This window comes from Oncorhynchus kisutch, linkage group LG14 (genome assembly GCF_002021735.2).
Source record: "Oncorhynchus kisutch isolate 150728-3 linkage group LG14, Okis_V2, whole genome shotgun sequence".
Taxonomy (NCBI): Eukaryota; Metazoa; Chordata; class Actinopteri; order Salmoniformes; family Salmonidae; genus Oncorhynchus; species Oncorhynchus kisutch.
The window spans coordinates 31,973,557-31,988,097 of NC_034187.2; the positions used below are offsets into that span (position 1 = coordinate 31,973,557).

Here is a 14,541-nt window from a genome sequence, read left to right on the forward strand (position 1 = left end):
TTTTATTAAAAAAGTTGAAAGGATGAATTCTCTTGCTGATTTGAAAGTGCCCCCCTCCCTCTCACCCACTGCCTCGCGCCTTCCGCTGGCCCACCTCTCCATTCAATAATAGAGTTGCCTTGCACCAGGTAAGCCTTTGATGCTTTCCACCAATCAGGTGTAAGGAACAGCAGCCAAACAAAACCTCGTATTCACCTCTGGGTGTGGCGGCCTCTTGTGTTAGTGGAGGGCTGGGAAGCATTCCGGAACAAGTTTCAACTGGAAGAAAGGACTGTGCATAGAAACATGAGCTGGAAATCAAGACCAACACACAAACAAAACATGCTCAAGCTGCTGTTTCCTTATATCCATTTGTCCTGGGTTAAGTTAATGGAGAGATGGCCTATCAATAATATGATGATACCAATTTATTGTGTATGTAACTTAACATGTGTAGGTAGTATATACACTGCTCAAAAAAATAAAGGGAACACTAAAATAACACATCCTAGATCCGAATGAATGAAATATTCTTATTAAATACTTTTTTCTTTACATAGTTGAATGTGCTGACAACAAAATCACACAAAAATTATCAATGGAAATCAAATTTATCAACCCATGGAGGTCTGGATTTGGAGTCACACTCAAAATTAAAGTGGAAAACCACACTACAGGCTGATCCAACTTTGATGTAATGTCCTTAAAACAAGTCAAAATGAGGCACAGTAGTGTGTGTGACCTCCACGTGACTGTATGACCTCCCTACAACACCTGGGCATGCTCCTGATGAGGTAGCGGATGGTCTCCTGAGGGATCTCCTCCCTGACCTGGACTAAAGCATCCTCCAACTCCTGGACAGTCTGTGGTGCAACGTGGCGTTGGTGGATGGAGCGAGACATGATGTCCCAGATGTGCTCAATTGGATTCAGGTCTGGGGAACGGGCGGGCCAGGCCATAGCATCAATGCCTTCCTCTTGCAGGAACTGCTGACACACTCCAGCCACGTGAGGTCTAGCATTGTCTTGCATTAGGAGGAACCCAGGGCCAACCGCACCAGCATATGGTCTCACAAGGGGTCTGAGGATCTCATCTCGGTACCTAATCGCAGTCAGGCTACCTCTGGCGAGCACATGGAGGGCTGTGCGGCCCCCCAAAGAGATGCCACCCCACACCATGATTGACCCACCTCCAAACCGGTCATGCTGGAGGATGTTGCAGGCAGCAGAACGTTCTCCACAGCGTCTCCAGACTCTGTTACGTCTGTCACGTGCTCAGTGTGAACCTGCTTTCATCTGTGAAGAGCACAGGGCGCCAGTGGCGAATTTGCCAATCTTGGTGTTCTCTGACAAATGCCAAACGTCCTGCACGGTGTTGGGCTGTAAGCACAACCCCCCCCCTGTGGATGTCGGGCCCTCATACCACCCTCATGGAGTCTGTTTCTGACCGTTTGAGCAGACACATGCACATTTGTGGCCTGCTGGAGGTAATTTTGCAGGGCTCTGGCAGTGCTCCTCCTGCTCCTCCTTGCACAAAGGCGGAGGTAGCGGTCCTGCTGCTGGGTTGTTGCCCTCCTACGGCCTCCTCCACGTCTCCTGATGTACTGGCCTGTCTCCTGGTAGCACTTCCATGCTCTGGACACTACGCTGACAGACACAGCAAACCTTCTTGCCACAGCTCGCATTGATGTGCCATCCTGGATGAGCTGCACTACCTGAGCCACTTGTGTGGGTTGTAGACTCCGTCTCATGCTACCACTAGAATGAAAGCACCGCCAGTATTCAAAAGTGACCAAAACATCAGCCAGGAAGCATAGGAACTGAGAAGTGGTCTGTGGTCACAACCTGCAGAACCACTCCTTTATTGGGGGTGTCTTGCTAATTGCCTATAATTTCTACCTGTTGTCTATTCCATTTGCACAACAGAATGTGAAATGTATTGTCAATCAGTGTTGCTTCCTAAGTGGACAATTTGATTTCACAGAAGTGTGATTGACTTGGAGTTACATTGTGTTGTTTAAGTGTTCCCTTTATTTTTTTGAGCAGTGTACATGACCACTACACTACATGACCAAAAGTATGTTGACGCCTGCTAGTCCAACATCTTATTCCAAAATCAGGGGCATTAATATGGATTTGGTCCTCCCTTTACTGCTATAACAGCCTCTACTCTTCTAGGAAGGCTTTCCACTAGATGTTGGAACATTTCTGCAGGGACTTGTTTCCATTCAGCCACACCAGCATAAGTGAGGTCGGCATTGATGTTGGGTGATTAGGCCTGGCTTGCTGTCAGCGTTCCAATTCATCCCAAAGGTGTTCGATGGGGTTGAGGTCAGGGCTCTGTGCAGGCCAGTCATGTTCTTCCACATCGATCTATACAAACCATTTCTGTATGGACCTCGCTTTGTGCATGGGCCATTGTCATGCTGAAACAGGAAAGGGCCTTCCTCAAACTTTTGCCACAAAGTTGGAAGCACAGAATCGTCTAGAATGTCATTATATGCTGTAACGTTAAGATTTCCCTTCACTGGAACTAAGGGGTCTAGACCCATGAACCATGAAAAACAGCCCCAGACCATTATTCCTCCTCCACCAAACTTTACAGTTGGTACTATGCATTGGGCTGATTCTCCTGGCATCCGCGAAACCCAGATTAGTCCGTCAGACTGCCAGATGTTGAAGCGTGATTCATCACTCCAGAGAACACGTTTCCACTGCTCCAGAGTCCAAAGGTGGCGAGCATTACACCGCTCCAGCCAACACTTTGCATTGCGCATGGTGATCTTTTATGCGGCTGCTCGTCCATGGAAACCCATTTCATGAAGCTCATAACGAACAGTTCTTGTGCTGACATTGCTTCCAGAGGCAGTTTGGAAATCGGTAGTGAGTGTTGAAACCAAGGTCAGACGATTTTTACGTGCTTCAGCACTCGGCGGGCCCGCTCTGTGAGCTTGTGTGGCGCTTGTGTGGCCTACCATTTTGCGGCTGAGCCGTTGTTGCTCCTAGACATTTCCACTTCACAATAACAGCACTTACAGTTGACCGGGGCAGCTCTAGCAGGGCAGAAATCTGACAAACTGACTTGTTGGAAAGGTGGCATCCTATGATGGTGCCACGTTGAAAGTCACTGAAAATCAAATCACATTTTATTTGTCACATGCGCTGAATACAACCTTGAAACAGTGAAATGCTTACTTACAAGCCCTTAACCAACAATGCAGTTTTAAGGGAAAAAAGTGTTAAGAAAGTATTTGCTAAAATAAACTGAAGTTTAAAAAATGTACTTACAAAAACAAAACATGCCGGAAAAGAAATATGAAAAATAAAAAAATAACACATTATTAAGGAGCAACAATAAAATAACAGTAGCGAGGCTATATGCAGCGGGTACCAGTACAGAGTCAATGTGGGGGGTACCGGTTAGTAGAGGTAATTGAGGTAAAATGTACACATAGGTAGAGTTAAAGTGACTATGCATGGATAATAAACCGAGAGTAGCAGCAACGTAAAAATGGGGTTGGGGTGGGGACAATGCAAATAGTCCGGGTAGCCATTTGATTAGCTGTTCAGGAGTCTTATGGCTTGGGGGTAGAAGCTGTTAAGAAGCCTTTTGGAACTAGACTTGGCGCTCCGGTACCGTTTTCCATGCTGTAGCAGAGAGAACAGGCTATGTGTCACGTGTGCTCCCTCTCCGGAGGGCATTTCAACTGGAAGAAAGGACTGTGCATAGAAACAGGACTTGCTTCCTGACTCCAAGTCAGGATGCTTTCGATGATGCAGCTGAGGAACGTTTTGAGGATCTGAGGACCCATGTCAAATCTTTTCAGTCTCCTGAGGGGGAACAGGCGTTGTTGTGCCCTCTTCACGACTCCCTATAGGCTGTCTCACCTTTGTCGGTGATCAGGCCGACCACTGTTGTGTCGTCGGCAAACTTAATGATGTGAACAAGGAGTACAAGAGAGGACTGAGCACGCACCCCTGAGGGGCCCCCGTGTTGAGGATCAGTGTAGCAGATGTGTTGTTACCTACCCTTACCCTTGAATGTTGACCTATTTAAAGGTCTTAATCAACATCGGCTACAGGCTGTGCTTGCCTTTGTAGTCCGTAATAGTTTGCAAGCCCTGCCACATCCGAGAATTGAAGCCGGTGTAGAATGTTTCGATCTCAGTCCTGTATTGAAGCTTTTCCTGTTTGGTGTTTCGTCGGCGGCCGTAGCGGGATTTCTTATAAGCTTCCGGGTTAGATTCCAGCTCCTTAAAAGCGGCAGCTCTACCATTTAGCTCAGTGCGGATGTTGCCTGTAATCCATGGCTTCTGGTTGGGGTATGTACGTACTGTCACTATGGGGACGACGTCATCGATGCACTTATTGATGAAACCAGTGACTGATGTGGTATACTCCTCAATGCCATCGGAAGAATCCCAGAACATATTCCAGTCTGTGCTAGCAAAACAGTCCGGTAGCTTAGCATCTGCTTCATCTGACCACTTCCTTATTTAGATAGTCGCTGGTACTTCCTGCTTTAGTTTTTGCTTGTAAGCAGGAATCAGGAGGATATAATTATGGTCAGATTTGCCAAATGGAGGTCGAGGGAGAGCTTTGTATGCGTCTCTGTGTGTGGTGTAAAGGTGGTCTGGAGTTTCCCCCCCCCCCTCTGGTTGCACATTTAACATGCTGGTAGAAATGAGGTAAAATGGATTTAAGTTTTCCTACACTAAAGTCCCCGGCCACCAGGAGCGCCACCTCTGGATGAGCATTTTCTTGTTTGCTTATGGCCTTATGCAGCTCATTGAGTGCCGTCTTAGTGCCAGCATCGGTTTGTGGTGATAAATACTAAGGGTGAATTTGTGTGTGAGAGATATATTATGTATAACCTACCTAAAAGCAAAAGATCGCTATGTACACAGGTAAGATCAGGGATATTGCCTCTGCGTATTGAAAAAGGTAAGATCAGGGATATTGCATCTGCGTATTGAAACAGGTCAGATCAGGAATATTGCCTCTGCATATTGAAACAGGTCAGATCAGGGATATTGCCTCTGCATATTGAAACAGGTCAGATCAGGGGTATTGTCTCTGCGTAATGAAACGGGTCAGATCAGGGATTTTTATTTTATTTTTATTTCACCTTTATTTAACCAGGTAGGCTAGTTGAGAACAAGTTCTCATTTGCAACTGCGACCTGGCCAAGATAAAGCATAGCAGTGTGCACAGACAACACAGAGTTACACATGGAGTAAACAATTAACAAGTCAATAACACAGTAGAAAAAAAGGGGAGTCTATATACATTGTGTGCAAAAGGCATGAGGAGGTAGGCGAATAATTACAATTTTGCAGATTAACACTGGAGTGATAAATGATCAGATGGTCATGTACAGGTAGAGATATTGGTGTGCAAAAGAGCAGAAAAGTAAATAAATAAAAACAGTATGGGGATGAGGTAGGTGAAAATGGGTGGCTATTTACCAATAGACTATGTACAGCTGCAGCGATCGGTTAGCTGCTCAGATAGTAGATGTTTGAAGTTGGTGAGGGAGGTAAAAGTCTCCAACTTCAGCGATTTTTGCAATTCGTTCCAGTCACAGGCAGCAGAGTACTGGAACGAAAGGCGGCCAAATGAGGTGTTGGCTTTAGGGATGATCGGTGAGATACACCTGCTGGAGCGCGTGCTACGGATGGGTGTTGCCATCGTGACCAGTGAACTGAGATAAGGCGGAGCTTTACCTAGCATGGACTTGTAGATGACCTGGAGCCAGTGGGTCTGGCGACGAATATGTAGCGAGGGCCAGCCGACTAGAGCATACAAGTCGCAGTGGTGGGTGGTATAAGGTGCTTTAGTGACAAAACGGATGGCACTGTGATAAACTGCATCCAGTTTGCTGAGTAGAGTGTTGGAAGCAATTTTGTAGATGACATCGCCGAAGTCGAGGATCGGTAGGATAGTCAGTTTTACTAGGGCGGCGTGAGTGAAGGAGGAATAGAAAGCCGACTCTTGATTTGATTTTCGATTGGAGATGTTTGATATGAGTCTGGAAGGAGAGTTTACAGTCTAGCTAGACACCTAGGTACTTATAGATGTCCACATATTCAAGGTCGGAACCATCCAGGGTGGTGATGCTAGTCGGGCATGCGGGTGCAGGCAGCGATCGGTTGAAAAGCATGCATTTGGTTTTACTAGCGTTTAAGAGCAGTTGGAGGCCACGGAAGGAGTGTTGTATGGCATTGAAGCTCGTTTGGAGGTTAGATAGCACAGTGTCCAAGGACGGGCCGGAAGTATATAGAATGGTGTCGTCTGCGTAGAGGTGGATCAGGGAATCGCCCGCAGCAAGAGCAACATCATTGATATATACAGAGAAAAGAGTCGGCCCGAGAATTGAACCCTGTGGCACCCCCATAGAGACTGCCAGAGGACCGGACAGCATGCCCTCCGATTTGACACACTGAACTCTGTCTGCAAAGTAATTGGTGAACCAGGCAAGGCAGTCATCCGAAAAACCGAGGCTACTGAGTCTGCCGATAAGAATATGGTAATTGACAGAGTCGAAAGCCTTGGCAAGGTCGATGAAGACGGCTGCACAGTACTGTCTTTTATCGATGGCGGTTATGATATCGTTTAGTACCTTGAGTGTGGCTGAGGTGCACCCGTGACCGGCTCGGAAACCAGATTGCACAGCGGAGAAGGTACGGTGGGATTCGAGATGGTCAGTGACCTGTTTGTTGACTTGGCTTTCGAAGACCTTAGATAGGCAGGGCAGGATGGATATAGGTCTGTAACAGTTTGGGTCCAGGGTGTCTCCCCCTTTGAAGAGGGGGATGACTGCGGCAGCTTTCCAATCCTTGGGGATCTCAGACGATATGAAAGAGAGGTTGAACAGGCTGGTAATAGGGGTTGCGACAATGGCGGCGGATAGTTTCAGAAATAGAGGGTCCAGATTGTCAAGCCCAGCATAACCCAGTTTAGGTCACCTAACAGAACAAACTCTGAAGCTAGATGGGGGGCGATCAATTCACAAATGGTGTCCAGGGCACAGCTGGGAGCTGAGGGGGGTCGGTAGCAGGCGGCAACAGTGAGAGACTTATTTCTGGAGAGAGTAATTTTCAAAATTAGTAGTTCGAACTGTTTGGGTATGGACCTGGAAAGTATGACATTACTTTGCAGGCTATCTCTGCAGTAGACTGCAACTCCTCCCCCTTTGGCAGTTCTATCTTGACGGAAGATGTTGTCTCTGCGTATTGAAACAGGTCAGATCAGGGACATTGTCTCTGCATATTGAAACAGGTCGGTATTGTGGTGAAATGGAAGAGGAAAGACTATGTAACTATTGTGACCTCGAAGAAATAGAGAATGAAACAAATTTTTATCCTCTATTGCCCTTTCTACCACGACATACGCTTGCTCTTATTCCAGAAAGCACACCAGATATACCCTGGCGTTATGTGGCTGAGTGATGAGGAGAAAATGAAATGTGTATTTCCGTTTGCGGAATATTTAGATAAAGCCTGAGATAAAAGAAAAAGGGCGACCTATAATTAAATTGTAAAAATATTTAGCTTCTATGTGGTAAATGGCGTGCGTGTGTGTGTGTGTGTGTGCATATTATTTTACTGAAAAAATCTTTGTCCAGTACGAGGTGAGTAATCGGTGTCCTGATATCAAGAAGCTCTTTTCGGTCATTTTGTACGAAATAAGTGACAAATAACGTGAAGAAACACACAATAGCACAATTGTTTAGGAGCCCGTAAAACGGCAGCCATCTCCTCCGCCATCGTTAAAAGATCTTCAGGAAGGTCATTCTATTGCCAATGCTTGTCTATGAATATCGCATGGCTGTGTGCTCGATTTTAAGTCTGTCGTTCTGCCCCTGAACAAGGCAGTTAACCCACTGTTCCTAGGTCGTCATTGAATATAAGAATTTGTTCTTAACTGACTTGCCTAGTTAAATAAAGGTCAAATAAATAAGAATAAATATACCTGCCAGCAACAGGTGTGGCTGAAATAGCCAAATGAAACACATTCCTAATATTGTGTTGCAAAGGAAGGTCTCTGCATGTCAATGCAACAAACAAAAGTAAAAATTAAAAGTGTTCATTGAAAAGAGGGTAGAGAAACACAATGAAAAGAGGGTAGAGAAACACAATGAAAAGAGGGTAGAGAAACACAATGAAAAGAGGGTAACTTAAAAGAAAAACAGGTAATATGATAAGGAATTGCTGTGCCTTTATTTTACTTTCACTTCACTATATTTCTAAAGGAAATGATGTAATTTTTACTCCATACATTTTCCTTGACACCCAAAAGTACTTATTACATTTTGAATGCTTAGCAGGACAGGGAAATAGTCCAATTCACGTACTTATCAACAGAACAACCCTGGTCATCCCTACTGCCCCTGATCTGGCAGACTCACTCACTTATTTCATTTGTAAATTATGTCTGAATGTTAGAGTGTGCCCCTGGCTTTCCGTACATTTTAAAAACAAGAAAATGGTGTAATCTGGTTTCTTTAATATATGGAATTTGAAATGATTATGTATATTTTACCAATTACATTTATTTTTGATACATTTACTTTTGATACTTAAGTATATTTTAAACCAAATACTTTTTGACTTTCACTCAAGTAGTATTTTACTGGGTGACTTTTACTTGAGTCATTTTCTATTAAGGTATCTCTACTTTTACTCAAGTATGACAGTTGGTTACTTTTTCCACCACTGCCTAGCACCAGGTAAACCTTTGATGCTTTCCACCAATCAGGTGTAAGAAACAGCAGCTGAACAAAAACTCATATTCATCTCTGGGTGTGGCGGTCTCTTATGTTAGTGGAGGGTTGGAAGCATTCTGGAACAAGTTTCAACTAGAAGAAACAACTGTGCATAGAAACAGGCGATAGAAATGAACATCAACACAAACAAAACATGCTCAAATAATCTGCTGTTTCCTTATCTCCGTTTGTCCTGAGTTTAGTTAATGGAGAAGAGATGGCCTTTCAACAATATGCTAATACCTATTTATTGTGTATGTACTGTAACTTAACATGTGTGAGTAGTGTATATAAACTCAGCAACAAAAAAAGTCCCCTTTTCAGGACCCTGTCTTTCAAAGATAATTCGTAAAAATCCAAATAACTTCACAGATCTTCATTGTAAAGGGTTTAAACACTGTTTCCCATCCTTGTTCAATGAACGATAAACAATTCATGAACATGCACCTGTGGAACGGTCGTTAAGACACTAACAGCTTACAGACAGTAGGCAATTACGGTCACAGTTATGAAAACGTAGGACACTAAAGAGGCCTTTCTACTGACTCTGAAAAACACCAAAAGAAAGATGCCCAGGGTCCCTGCTAATCTGCATGAACATGCCTTAGGCATGCTGCAAGGAGGCATGAGGACTGCTCATGTGGCCAGGGCAATAAATTGCAATGTCCGTACTGTGAGACGCCTAAGACTACAGGGAGACAGGACGGACAGCTGATCGTCCTCGCAGTGGCAGACCACGTGTAACAACACCTGCACAGGATTGGTACATCTGAACATCACACCTGCGGGACAGGTACAGTATGGCAACAACATCTGCCCGAGTTACACCAGGAACGCACAGTCAGTGCTCAGACTGTCCGCAATAGGCTGAGAGAGGCTGGACTGAGGGCTTGTAGACCTGATGTAAGGCAGGTCCTCACCAGACATCACTGGCAACAACGACGCCTATGGGCACAAACCCACCTTCTCTGGACCAGACAGGACTGGCAAAAAGTGCTCTTCTCTGACGAGTCGCGGTTCTGTCTTACCAGGGGTGATGGTCGGATTCACGTTTATCGTTGAAGGAATGAGCGTTACAGGCCTGTACTCTGGAGCGGCGATTGATTTGGAGGTGGAAGGTCCGTCATGGTCAGGGGCGGTGTGTCACAGCATCATCGGACTGAGCTTGTTGTCCTTGCAGGCAATCTCAACGTTGTGCGTTACAGGGAAGACATCTTCCGACCTCATGTGGTACCCTTCCTGCAGGCTCATCCTGACATGACCCTCCAGCATGACAATGCCACCAGGCATACTGCTCGTTCTGTGCGTGATTTCCTGCAAGACAGGAATGTCAGTGGTCTGCCATGGCCAGCGAAAAGTCCAGATCTCAATCCCATTGAGCACATCTGGGACCTGTTGGATCGGAGGGTGAGGGCTAAGGCCATACCCCCCAGAAATGTCCGGGAACTTGCAGGTGCCTTGGTGGAAGAGTGGGGTAACATCTCACAGCAAGAACTAGTAAATCTGGTGCAGTCCATGAGGAAGAGATGCATTGCAGTACTTAATGCAGCTGGTGGCCACACCAGAGTCACACATCGAGTCACATGACTTGGACTTGAGTCAGACTGAGTCACAAATATGATGACTTGCAACTCGACTTTGACTTTAACACCAATGACTCGTGACTTGACTTGGACTTGAGCCTTATGACTTGATACCCTCCCCAAACCCAAATATAAAAGATTATGCTATTTAAAAAGGTGTGCAGCACATAAAGTCTTCATTTAAGGGATTAAAATTTGAATCGGACAGCAGCCAATCAAATTGTGCCAGCAGAGAAAAAGTTGTGCATGGCACAATGAGCCTCCACACAGTCAGTCAGTGCAGGAAAGTGATCATTGCACCCAAGATTGAGCTACAACTGGCTAGGCAGTTGGTAGCCTAAATCCTCCCTGATGTTACTGCTGTTCCTAAAACCATTGACATAAATTAGCCTACTGTAACCACACAGAGAGAGTGTGTGTGTGTGTGTTAAGGTTGGGCGATTGTGTACAAGTATTCATTAATATGCTATAATATACAAATGCCTATCAGCCAACTTGCTTGCACCACTCCCTCGTAATTACAGTAAAGTACTGTAAAACATGACTTTCCTACCGTTTCTTTGTCACTTTTACAGTATTGTACTGTATTGTATTGTCTTTCATTGCTTTGACATTATAGTAATTTATAGGAAGCAGGCATCCAATTACCGTGAATATTTCAGTAATGTATTAGCATTATCCAGAGATAGTCAGAAATATACCATAAGTTATCTTGTTGTAATTACAATTATTTTGAAGACCAGTATATCCTTAACTACAACAGGATTTTCAGTAACGATGACAGAAAAGTTTTACTTGCTATGACTATGATGTTTTTTTTAAATTATCAATCTTGGTTGAATGCACCAACTGTAAATTGTTAAGGACAAGAGTGCCCGTTAAATGACCCAAATGTAAATGAAAATATAAAAATGAAAACTTGCAAAAACACTTGGTAATATGTCACTGGGTAATTTCATTAATATGCTGTAATTGTAATTGGTCTGTAAATTATATTACAGTAACTGACGTGGTACTGTAAATTAGATTACATGAACATTTTTGGTACCATAAAATGTATTACAGTAGCTGTACTGTAAAATCAAATACAGTAACTTACTACCAATTGCTTGCCAGTAAGTTACTGTACATTTGACAGGAAATGTTATACAGTGTGGTGTAGGCCCATTCCAGAAAAAAAACTGGGCCTCAATTGGTAGGCTACAAGTTTATTTTTTAAACCCCACCCACAGACAAACGCCAAAGACACATCAATCATGACAACAGCATTATATCTGTTGAGCGGGGCTAATCTATGCGTAAAACGAATTAACTACAGAAAACAGAAGAAAACTGATTATGAACTGAAGCACAAACAATGGATTGACATTTGTTAAGTAAGTGAAAAGTAGGCTTATTTTTATGAATGTATCTGTTCCTTACTTTGTGGATGAGTTTAAAGAGAGCATGGTGTAAAAAGGTATGTTGATTGTCTTACTCCGCTGATGTTGAATTGTAGCCTAAAGTTTTGGCGTAACCAGATAGCCCATTTAATTTACTCTGTTACTACAAAAGTCTGAGATTTACTCTGTTCCGACATATCATAAAATGTATAGGTTACTCAGCCACCTGAATATGCGCAATAAGAAGAGCAGGTAGGCCTATGCGTAAAAAGTATTCTACTTTCAACTGTATCCATTCCTTTCTTAGGGATACTTTTTGAACAGTTCACATTGGCTTTATACCAAAATGTAAAATGTATAAGCAGACATAAACAATGAGGGAACAAAGAACAAATAAACATGATAACATTGATTTCCTTCCCTGTACAGCCACACAGTAAAACTCTGATTAAATTGGAAAATTATTCTTATCCAATATATCACAGACAACCCAACTGTTATAGCCTAGTCAGTGTGTGGTAAATTGAGTCATTTTAAGTCCTACTATAGTAGCATATGCCTTAATTTGTATGCCCACCGGGCCCTAACCCATTGTTCCCCGGGCGCCGAAGACATGGATGTAGATTAAGGCAGCCCCCCCCCCCCCCCCCACCTCTCTGATTCAGAGGGGTTGGGTTAAATGCGGAAGACACATTTAAATTGAAGCCATTCAGTTGTACAACTGACTAGGTATCCCCCTTTCCCCAATTCTCATCTACTGTCATCAGTTTTTAAAATGTATGAATTGCCACATTGACTTTATATGGTTGTGTAAACCTTAGATATTAAGAGTTAAATATTACAAGGAGAAATAAACTATTCTAAAGCGATATTTGTTGACTAAAGCTGACTATATGAATATGAATATGTGGGATATGTGGAAGTAAACTGATAAAAAAAATCGATTGAAAAAGGGAAACAAAATCTCAGTCAATGTAGAACACCTAAGTTCTCAAATAAGAAATAATGTACTTCTGGTTGCTATAAAATGCTGTAGATTGAGATCTACACATAAACAAAGGCCTACACCCAAAAAGCTGATAAGCTCCTTTTGTTTGTGTGGATTGTATCATACCATTTTGAAGGGCATTGTGCAATTAATTCATACCAGGATCCAGGTTACATTGATGCCTTCCCTCAACCATCTTCTCTTTTATCTACTCAGGTTGCTCCAGTGTTCCATAGTTATCGAACGAAAGGAGGCAAGTTCTGAAAAAGAGACTGTCAACATCCAGCCTCAACCATGGATTGGAAGACCTTCCAAGCCCTCCTGAGTGGGGTGAATAAGTACTCCACGGCATTTGGTCGTATCTGGCTCTCTGTGGTGTTTGTGTTCAGGGTGATGGTGTACGTGGTGGCGGCGGAGCGTGTGTGGAGCGATGATCAGAAGGACTTTGACTGCAACACCAAGCAACCCGGCTGTGCCAACGTCTGCTACGACCACTACTTCCCCATCTCCCACATTCGCCTGTGGGCCCTGCAGCTCATCTTTGTCACTTGCCCTTCCTTTATGGTGATGATGCATGTGGCGTATCGCGATGAACGCGAACGGAAGAATACCATGCACGGCAACAAGGACAAGCTGTACGAGAACACAGGGAAGAGGCACGGCGGCCTCTGGTGGACCTACCTGCTTAGTCTCTTCGTCAAGACGGGCATCGAGATCTCCTTCCTCTACATCCTCCACAAAATCTACGACAGCTTCTACCTGCCCCGGCTGGTCAAGTGTGAGGTCAGCCCCTGCCCCAATCAGGTGGACTGCTACATCGGCCACCCCACAGAGAAGAAAGTTTTCACCTACTTCATGGTGGGCGCCTCGGCCCTCTGCATTGTGCTCAACGTCTGTGAGATCATATACCTTGTCTCCAAGCGGATCGCTCACATAGCACAAAATAAGAGGAGAAAACAGAACACCATGGCCCTGAATGAACGGTACAGCAAGGAGAATTCCTACAGCGACTGCACTCTGCCCATGTCTCAGCTGGAGAAACAACCCTTAAGGTTCCAGTCCCCAGGCCACCTTCAAGCCCCTTTACCGACTCACATGCGGGCGTCTGCCCCTAACCTGTCCTCTGCAGCATAGGATGCCTGAACTATCCCAAGATTCAACCACAACATGTATGCCTATGGAGCCAGGTCTCACCTTATTGATCAAGTCTGCTCATGCTTGTCCTCCTTTAAGACTCTGTATGAGAGACATGTTTTTCTCTAAGACTCTACTGTCCTATTACTGCCCTATACTGCCATGGTGCAAGGCTTTGTACTGATGTTCCATGACCCTGGGGCTAGACAACCCTGATCTTCAGCCACACCCCATTTTATACAACTCAGCTCCCACTGCCAGACTGAATACAAAAAAATACAAAAAAATCTATAATTGTCTACTGTAACATCTTACAAAGCTTTTCCAGTTAGTCTCACTTTGTTTTCACATTACGTTGGGGTTTCTTGCCAGGGGTAAAGGTGCCCGCATACTAGATTTGGTTTGTTCATAGCAAAACTCGGCTAGGCGAAATGAACGTCTGTGTTCGCATACTCCCTAAAGACTTTCGCTTGAAAAACAAGAAAAAAGCAGCAATATTACTGTTGTTTGTCCCTCGTAAGCCACCGTAGCAACAACATAGCCAGTAACACATCCTCAAAACAGTCAGAATTAATCTAAGATAAATCAAGAAATCTGTAATACATTTTTTACTGAGGATGTCTGTCGCACAATTGTATATATAGCTAAGATGTTTGGTGTAAGTGAAAAAGTGAAAAAAGATTGCATGAAAACTAGTAGAACATTACCC

General features: G+C 44.1%; 1 protein-coding gene across 1 annotated transcript; it reads left to right on the top strand.

Moving 5' to 3' along the window:
* The first annotated feature begins 11,558 nt into the window (after positions 1 to 11,558).
* Positions 11,559 to 14,313, top strand: LOC109903163 (gap junction beta-3 protein-like). Its single transcript, XM_020499804.2, has 2 exons — positions 11,559 to 11,704; positions 12,915 to 14,313. The coding sequence occupies exon 2, from the start codon at positions 12,993 to 12,995 to the stop codon at positions 13,830 to 13,832; it is 840 nt and encodes a 279-aa protein (XP_020355393.1). The 5' UTR covers positions 11,559 to 11,704; positions 12,915 to 12,992; the 3' UTR covers positions 13,833 to 14,313.
* The last annotated feature ends 228 nt before the right edge of the window (positions 14,314 to 14,541 follow it).